Source organism: Bidens hawaiensis, unplaced genomic scaffold (assembly GCF_021521415.1).
Source record: "Bidens hawaiensis isolate Kalapana, Puna unplaced genomic scaffold, B.hawaiensis_p1.1 tig00030168_1, whole genome shotgun sequence".
Taxonomy (NCBI): Eukaryota; Viridiplantae; Streptophyta; class Magnoliopsida; order Asterales; family Asteraceae; genus Bidens; species Bidens hawaiensis.
The window spans coordinates 138,624-148,175 of record NW_027495007.1 but is presented as its reverse complement, the minus strand read 5'-3'; the positions used below and the strand labels follow the sequence as shown (position 1 = coordinate 148,175).

General features: G+C 34.4%; 1 protein-coding gene and 1 pseudogene across 2 annotated transcripts; both read right to left on the bottom strand.

The window, feature by feature from the left end:
- Positions 1–4,433, bottom strand: LOC143579914 (amino acid permease 6-like; annotated as a pseudogene). The gene is made up of 7 exons (XR_013143551.1): positions 4,221–4,433; positions 3,447–3,680; positions 2,078–2,171; positions 1,776–1,989; positions 1,374–1,516; positions 1,057–1,284; positions 1–396 (listed from the first exon to the last, which is right to left on the bottom strand). The product of XR_013143551.1 is annotated as an amino acid permease 6-like (transcript).
- Positions 4,434–4,968: 535 nt separating this feature from the next.
- On the bottom strand, positions 4,969–9,428 carry LOC143579933 (amino acid permease 6-like). The gene is made up of 6 exons (XM_077063109.1): positions 9,306–9,428; positions 8,979–9,212; positions 8,318–8,411; positions 7,650–8,007; positions 6,112–6,339; positions 4,969–5,505 (listed from the first exon to the last, which is right to left on the bottom strand). Exons 1-6 carry the CDS (start codon positions 9,415–9,417, stop codon positions 5,095–5,097), a joined length of 1,437 nt encoding a protein of 478 aa, XP_076919224.1. The 5' UTR covers positions 9,418–9,428; the 3' UTR covers positions 4,969–5,094.
- Positions 9,429–9,552: the final 124 nt, after the last annotated feature.

The window sequence follows — 9,552 nt, the reverse complement described above, 5'->3', positions numbered from 1 at the left end:
ACTGAATGGACAAGCTTAAACCGACACAACAAGGCCTCTAATAGATCCAGCAGCAGCAACGAGTGACACGGCCAAGCATGCCATGCTTAATACTTTCATCCAAATCCATGTGAAAGAATACTTTGTAATCTTGGTTTCTGAAATATACATCTCAATGGGGAAATAAACTGTTAATGGCCAGAATGTGGTGGCACCAATAAGCCCAAGAAAACTATTGAAAAATGGGAATATCATGGCAACCAGTGTTGCTAAAACCACATATGCTGACCTCCATATCACCCTGAATATGTTGACTGTAAATTTGCGCACTGTGTATTCTTTTCTTATGAATTTGTTTTCAGGCCATTTTTCACTTATCCAACATTCCACAAATGCAAAGAATGGCTGAATATACACCTGCATATTAAGTAGATAGATAGCTGGTTGTGGTAAATAACAAGTTTACAATATAATTGCAAAAGTAACTTGAAAAAAATGTTTTGGCATGTTTGTTTCAGGCTAAATGGAAAAATGGCCAAAATGCTCATTTTACCAGTCAAGTAAACAAAATGTCAATTTGATCATCATTTTACAATGTCCACCACCACTCCTGAACACTCGCCTAATTAATAATCATCACCCGACCAGATTTTCAATCGACAGGATTCTGCCACAGGTAAAAAATATCTTTCGACGAAAAAATCTTGAATCTTGTCACGGGATGCCAAAATAAATCTCGCCGGGATGCCTAAAATCTGCCGGTTCAACGAGTGTTTTTTTTTTTCAAAATTCCGGACTTCTTGACAGGACAATGAAATGTGTTATGACTTGGTTGTTTGAGAAATCTAGTCTGGTGATGATTATTAAGTAGTCAGGCGATGTAAATATTGCGAAAACCCTATTCAAATGGACAAAATGTTTATTTTGACCGGTAAGTCAAATGAACATTTTGGTCATTTTCTCTAAATTTCAACATTGAGTTGATTTATTCGTAGGTAAATATTTCCAAATTGTTGCCTCTACTTATTTTTTCAACATGGCAAAGATATTAAAGTCTTTAATATGTATAATAATTACCTGGTAGGCTCCAAGCAGATGAATTACAATACACAAGTTACCAAAGTCGATGAGCCAAAACGGCTCATAAAATCCAAAGCCGGTTAAATAATTCCCAGGTGCATCGTTACCGAACGCTGCATAACCAAGGGTTCCACATATCATGTAGAATAAGGTAGAAGCTGAGACCCCAACAGTAGATGCCCTTTTCATTACTTTGTTTTCAGGAGGACTTGATCTTAATGTGTCCTACATTTGTAACATATATATTAATTATTAGCATAACTCACAAACACTCACAAGCATGTGTGTGTGTGTGTGTATATATACATATATACCTGTATCTCAAGGAGGACCGGACAGAAAGAATAGGCAAACGCAATGTCACCGATGGCCGAAAAAGTTGTTAACATTTTGTCAAGACTTGGCATGTCTTTCCCAACTGGTATTCCTGTTAGGCTTGTTCTTGGATGTCCACCTTCTTTAATACACATCAAACAAACAAATTTATATTAATTACGCTAGGGCAACTCAAAGTTTTCTTTTATAGACGTTGTAAAATAATGAAAACCCGTGAGGTGTTATATTGTTATGCATTATTAATCAACTAACTATAAATAATAGTACAATACAGATAAATACAAGAAAAACATAATCAAATACCATCTTTAAATCATGATAGTAATATATCTTAATATAATACTCAGACTCTAATACTATATTCTCTAATAGATGCTAACCTGCAATTTTTGCAATGGAGAGACCAATGCCAATTGTAGCATAGGTGAAAGACATGATGGTTGCCAAGACGGAAACGAGAGTGAGCTTGTGAAAGCTTGGGATTTGGCTTAAAACAATTCTATAACGGCAAACATAAATAAATACGAGTTGTTTGATGTGTGACACCCATTTTTGTGTCCCTTGTTATGAAAACAGTTTGACCGTTTGATTGCTCTGTCCAAATTTAAAACCAAATGAAAATATACATGTTAGAATTTATACACGAACATAAGAAAAAGAAAAAGAAAAAGGTTGTGCTTACGCCATGGAGATGGCAGAGGTGACGGTGTATCCTATGGTTGCTCCGATAAGAATCACGTATTGAGCTATTCCACAAATTTTGTAATGAAATCCTCCTGCATATTATCATCATGACCCGCCTTTTGTTAGTCTGTAAATATATAACTATAATGTTTTTTGTGCATGCAACATATATATGGTTGATTGAATGTTTTTTCTTTCATGTGTATAAGATTTTTTTGTTACAAATATAAAAGGATGTGTTATTCATACACCCTTTATAGGGTGTATATTTAAATAGGATGTGTGTTAAGAGGGTGTATGAATAATAAAAAAGGATATGAATAACCATTGCCAATATAAAACTTGCCCTCTTGTTGGTTTGGTTTTGACATGTTATTTTATTAAATAAAGTGATGATGTCAGAAAACAGAATGAGCATGGGCCCAAGCAAACCTGTAGGCTCAATTAATGAATTTTTGATACTAAAAAGCTCAAGTTGTGTCATGTGTGGTGGAATGGACAATTTTCATAACCTACCTAATAAAACCATGATTCCTTTACTATAGTAGGTTTATGTTTATTTTTGTGTAAATCAAGTAAATGGTCCTTTTAACATATTTGATGAGCATAAAGAGAACCCTAAGACCTATCTATGGAGAAAAATAAAATATTGCAATACGTAATAAACATATAATAATATGTCACCCAACAGTCAGTCATAGCGGGAGAAAATCGAACGCTTAGACTAGAGCGAAAACAATTTGTTTTTTAGTAATAAAAAGAACTATACAAATATACATAGTCAAAAACTTTGTGGCAACAAGGGCAATGAAAGATCTAAGGTCGTAACCGCAACAACAATAGGCACGAAGGTCAAACTATATATGGTGACAAGAGCTACAAGTGCGATAACATCATATACAACTGCGGAAACAAGAGGAAAAATAATAAAACATAATCAATATATTTGTGCAATCCTTCCCCAGAACATGACGAAAGGTAGAAAAAAGTGTAAAGTCTCGCACAAGTCAATTAAAAGTGAAGAGGGTCAACGGTCAACCAATATCCGCGCAATAGGCAACAAAGAGACGTGCGAAAGAAGAGATGAGACAAGAAGAATTTAATAAAAATCCTAAAATTCCGGTATCATATAAAATAATGAAAACCACTCTTATGTATTATATATAACTAGAATATAAAAATGCTATTATAAGAAAACTTAGTTAAACAATAACTATTAATTTATATATGCTTTAGAGATTTGAGAGCATATGCTTACCACAACACAAGTACGTAGTGTGAAGTTAGGACTATTTTGATAACATAGTTAAGTTACTATTATGCAAAACTATACATAAAAATAAAGTAATATATTATCACGTACGTACCTAGATTAGCTTTGACAGCTTGCATGTAAGTGTAGTTTCGGGTACCGGTAATAGGATCAGGAGACCTATAACAGTCTGAAAGCAAGATGCATGTGAACCAAGTGATGACTGCAAATGTCATTAGAGAAGCACTCCCAGCAATCCAACCCAGTTGACCAAAACACCACGCTAGTGACAACACTCCGGATCCTATCACTGCTGTTATTATGTGTGCACTTGCACTCATTAAGCTTCCTTCAATACACTCGTACATATATATAACAAGTTACAACCCATTAAAAATTACTAATCATATATGTCAAACAAAATATTCACAATAGCTATATAAAATTTTAGGTTTATAGTACTAGTTTTGAGGTTTCAAAGTTTTATGCAAAGGCATAGTAAGTTTTTTGGGTTTATATTTTAATACTCCATCCGTCGCTCTTTAAGTGTCATGGTTTGAAAAACACAAAGTCTAAGGTAGATTGAATGATAACTTTTTTGGCTTACCAAATGACAATAATGTCATTGGAAATTGGGTCCGTCGATAATGTTTATTAATGCTAGTTGTGTGTGTTTAAGGGTAAACTTGGAAATTAACTAAAAAATTTTGTAAATGGACATTTATAATGGGACAGATAAAAAAGGTAATATGGACACTTTTAATGGGACGGAGGAAGAATATATATATTTAGTCCCCTCGGGAAAAACATGCCCATACCAGGAGTTTGGCTCGCCCTGGAATTAGGTTGGCCATGGTGTTTGGGACCCCTAATATTTTTAAATTATTACCTGTTCTTTTAATTCGGCCATCGTCATCGTATAGTTCACTGGCATCTCCTTTTTCCATTATAGAACTTAATTATTTTTCTTGCACTCTTTGGTGCTAGGTGAACTATCGAAGAAGAGACAATGGCAAAGAGCATGTGGGTGTGAACGAACATATTAATAGGGCATATGAAGTGGAGATGGCTGATGAAATGAAACACTAACATTACAACGTCTTACTTTATGTGTGTGTCATATATATGTTGTGCGTGGGGTTGGTAAGGTCTTTTAAGTAATTATTTAGCATGTGTTACTACTGACTTTGTATTTGAAAGCTAGCTAGCTCAGAACCAAGTACTGGATATCCTACATAGGTTTCCACTTTCCACCAATTGTTAGCAGCTGCCGAAAACCTTATAATATTAATATTTTCTTTCCTTTTGTCACTCATAGTGTTAAATAAATATATGTTCTCTATTGTTAGTTATGAAATTCATTAATTTGTCAAGTGTTACCATTTAATTATATTCATGGGATACTTGAAGTGGGTACTTTTAACATATTAAGCTCCATATATATATCGTCCAATTGTCTTTTTATAGCTTAGAAAGGTTTCTAAATGAAGTTTATATATACACAATAATATAACATCTCAAATGGAAATTCACACCAAACATTGTCGGTAAATAAACGTAGTAATAAAATGAAGAAATTATTAACAACTTAACTATAAGATCGATAAAATGTAGTAATAGCGTCTAACAAGCTTCGTCGACAACAACAAGTTGATTGTTAATGATCCAACGATTACATGACCAATCACGTTTTGATTAGCCAAATTTATTATAAGCCAGCCACATCACGAAAATAAACTAAAAACACAAACTATTTAAAAAAGCTAAGACACAGCCTGAAACGGCTTAAAGACCGCAACCGAATTAACAAGGCCTCGAATAGATCCAGCAGCAGCGACGAGTGACACTATGAAGCACACTAGACTTATTACTTGCATGAAGATCCAAGTGTAAGACAACCTGGGAATCTTGGCTTGTGAAATGTACATTTGTATTGGGAAGTAAACTGATAGTGGCCAAAATGTGCAAGCACCAATCAATGCAACAAGTTCATTGAAAAAAGGAAATAACATTGCCATTATTGTCATCAGTATAACATATGTTGTCCTGCAAATCAACCGGAATAAGCTAAACTCCAAACCTACCAACGTGTAGTTATTTGTTATCAGTTTACTTTTGGTCCATCTTTTTCGACTCCATTCTTCCATAAACGCAAATATCGGTTGAGCTATAATCTGTACATGTATATGTATGTCGGGGAAGGTTCCATAAAACCATCTTTTAACTTGAAAACTCAAGAAAACCACTTTTAAACACTAATAATTTAAAACTTTTATTTTTCATTTTTTATATATGTTATTAATCTTTCCAAAACAATATGCAGATTGCCGAAGTACATGAATGTATCTCATACGAGGTAAATATATGTAGATTACGAGTTACATATATGTAACTGTGTATATCTTTTTATTTTTGGTAAAGATATAACAACATATAAAAAGAAAGAAAAAATAAAAAATTTTATTTTTCATTTTTTTATATGTTGTTAATCTTTGCCAAAAAAATATGCAGATTGCCAAAGTACATAAATGTATCTCATACGAGGTAAATATATGTAGATTACGAGTTACATATATGTAACTGTATATCTTTTTATTTTTGGTAAAGATATAACAGCATATAAAAAGAACGAAAAATTAAAACAAAATAAGTTTTTAAAAGTGGTTTTCAGGAGTTTTTAAGTATCTTGGTGGTTTTATTTGAACTCTCCCCTATAACCAAATTAATAAAATCTCATACATGAATTAGTAACTTGTGAGGAATAGATCCAATGGTGTTACCTGATAAGCACCTAAAAGATGAATAACCACACATAGATTAGCAAAACCGACGAGCCAAAAGGGGTCAAAAAAGCCGAATCCTGTTAAGAAGTTCCCAGGGGCAGCATTTCCAAAAGCCGCATATCCAAGAACACCACACATTGTGTAAAACAAGGAGCACGTCAAGATTCCGACCGTCGTCGCCTTCTTCATGGATTTGTTCTCTGGTGGACTTGATTTCAATGTGTCCTGCATGCAAAATTTCATTCTCTTTTGTAAGTACATAAACGTATGCGGTTGTTGCAAAAACAGGAATGTATAGGCGCTATATGTGGTGGCCTATCATCCTAGAGAGAATCCGGTATGGTAACAGTATGAAACAATGAACAAATGAGCCAGATCTCTTGACCATACGCTTGGGGTTTAACCTATAAATAGGCATGCCATAGGCTTACATTCCCAGTTGTATGGCTCCAACATATGGCCCCCCATACGCTCTCACAAGAGCGTATGGCTCTATTTTAAGTGTATGAGTCTCCATACGGCTCATACAATGCATTTATTAATCTTAATCTATCCCTAGCGTATTCAAATGCCCTGCTTGCGGTGCGCGCATATAATGTATATATGTGTGAACCCTCGGGTGAGCAAAATTGAAATTGCTCTAATTTGACGTTATTTTACTAATCTCGTGAAAATAACGTTAAAAGTGACGGAAAGTTAATCAGGCATCATGTGGTGGCGTTGATAGTCGAAAGACAAGGGTACATGCACCAATCAGCCGGTGTCCCGACGATTGAGTGCTATGTGCCTTATGTCCAAGGCTTGATGCAAAACTACTATCGAGCCGGGGGTCTCCCGGAAGCAACCTCTCTATCCATATGGGGCAGAGGTAAGGCTGTCTACATCTTACTCTCCTCAGACCTTATCATAGTTTTGCTATTGGTGGGATATACTGAGTACGACGATGATGATGATGATGATGTATTTTGGTTTTCGTGTATCTTGTATTTTTTATTATTATTATTATTTTGTTATTTTCTGTTTTGGTTTTGGAAGCCTTGTTGTAATAGTCAAGTAACTAGATATAATCCGTGTAATACACTGGTGGTCAAAATAGCGCAACAAAATAATTAAATTTAATAATAGACATAATAGTATACCTTATGAATTCATAAGATATATATAATGATAAATAAAATTTTATAATTCATAAATATCTAAAAACCTCATTTAATACAACATTTAAAGTTATATTTGTAACTTTGTTTGTAATTATATAAATGGTAATAGTATTAAAATTAAATAGCTTATTAGGTGTAAATTATAATTTTGAATATTATTGAGGTGAAATCCTATGTGAATAGCTTAGTTAAATGTACGTCATGTGGAAACTATGTATTGCGTTAATATAGTAGTTAGATTTTTCAATATATTGTTATTGAAGTTATAATCAAACCAAACCAAGAACAGGATCCAAGATGAAAACGCAAAGATCAAGAACCAACGAAACTCATATAACTACTATAAAGAAAAATCTTGTTTAGGAAATTGCATGCCTGAATCTCAATGAGCACGAAATTGAAGGCAAAAGCGAAAGCGATGTCTCCTAAAGCTGAAAATATTCTCCACATTTTCTCCATCCCGCTGAGGCCGTTCCCGATGGGTATTCCAGTCAAACTTGTCTTTCCAATTCCATTTTGGGCAATTTCAGCAATTGAAAGACCAATGCCAATAGTGGAGTACATAAATGACATGATGGCAGCAATCAGTGAGAGCATGGACAGCTTGTGAAAGTTGGGAACTTGGCTTAAGAATATCTCAATAATAGCAAACATCATCATTAACGGATTGTTGCGGACACGGCAGTCCGCGTGGTGGCCGTGCTGATGATAACAGTTTGATTTGTAGATTGCCCTGATGAAGACAAGTAATTAAAGAAAGTCTCTTACAGTCTATATATCATCAGCATCGTACTCAGTATATCTCACCAATAGCACAACTATATTTTCACTTTTTCAGTAATAGAAGTGGTAATATATGATTTTTTATTTTAATTTTTTTTTGGTGAAAAAAAATTGGTTTTTTTATGTGTAAGAACTTAATATTTTAATATTTATGGGACCCTATGTACAAGTTTAAGTTTAAGTCCCGCCACTGATTAGTTATTCCAATGGATGTGAACTTGGTAACAAAAAATGTATATATATGAATGCGATAAACTTACGCCATGCTGATAGCGGTGGTAGCGGTGTAGCCGATGGTGGTTACAACAAGACCACTTAATTGAGCTATGCCACAAAGCTTGTAATGTTGCATTCCTGTATGCCACAATGCAGAAAGTATTTTATATTTTCGTTTAGTGTATAAAAATTGGGTGGTCTAACGGTCTAAGTAACTATAATAAAGGAACATTTGCATTTTTAACTAGTTGCTTTTTTACTTTTATAAAATATCACATTTTTGGTATGGATTTGAATCTTTGCAAGTGTAAGGTTAAAGAGATTTTATGTGAAAAAATTTGTTATTAAAAAAAATAGATAAAACAGTAGCACGTATCATCATCATCATCATCATCGTACTCAGTATATCCCACCAATAGCAAAGCTATGGTAGGGTCTGAGGAGGGTAAGATGTAGACAGCCTTACCTCTACCCCATAAGGATAGAGAGGCTACTTCCGGTGAGACCCCCGGCTCGAACAGTAGCACGTATGAAAACTTGAAAGCCTAAAAGTGAGTGACAACCTACCTAGTCCAGTGGCATAAATGTGTCTAGACTGTTGTGAACATTAGTTAAATGAAATATATGACTCAAAATCAATTAATGAAGAAATATAAGTCAACCTCTGAATAAATGATAAGAGAAATGAATGAATGAATTGTTTACCAAGAGTGGCTTTGACAGCATTCATGTATGTGCTGTTTCTTGTGCCATAAACAGGATCCGGAGATCGGTAAGAATCCGATAATAGGATGGAAGTGAACAAACTGATGAAACAAAAGAAGAGGAGAGTGATGATCCCGGGTATCAAACCCATTTGAGCGAAACACCAAGAGAGTGACAACACTCCAGAGCCGACTACAGTCGTTATTATGTGGACACTTGCGGACTGCCATGTTCCTACATTACATGCAATACAAATTAAAACAATTATTGTGCCCATCAGTTACTTACCAATTACCATGAGTTGATCGAGATATATTAGTTACTTACCGGTTCTTTTTATCTGCCCATCATCATCGTGTTTTTCATCACCGAGATAACTGGTTTCAGTGATAGAAAGGCTTGATATGTTATCCATGTTTGATGGAGAGGATGAATACATACTAACACAGCTTGGGGAGTTTAAATACTTGCAACTGGACTTAAAATGTACATTTATTGCTTCACTCTGGATTTTTCAAAGTAAATGTTCACACATCTGTCTTTGGAATTGAATACACGTACTAAGTTACATAGC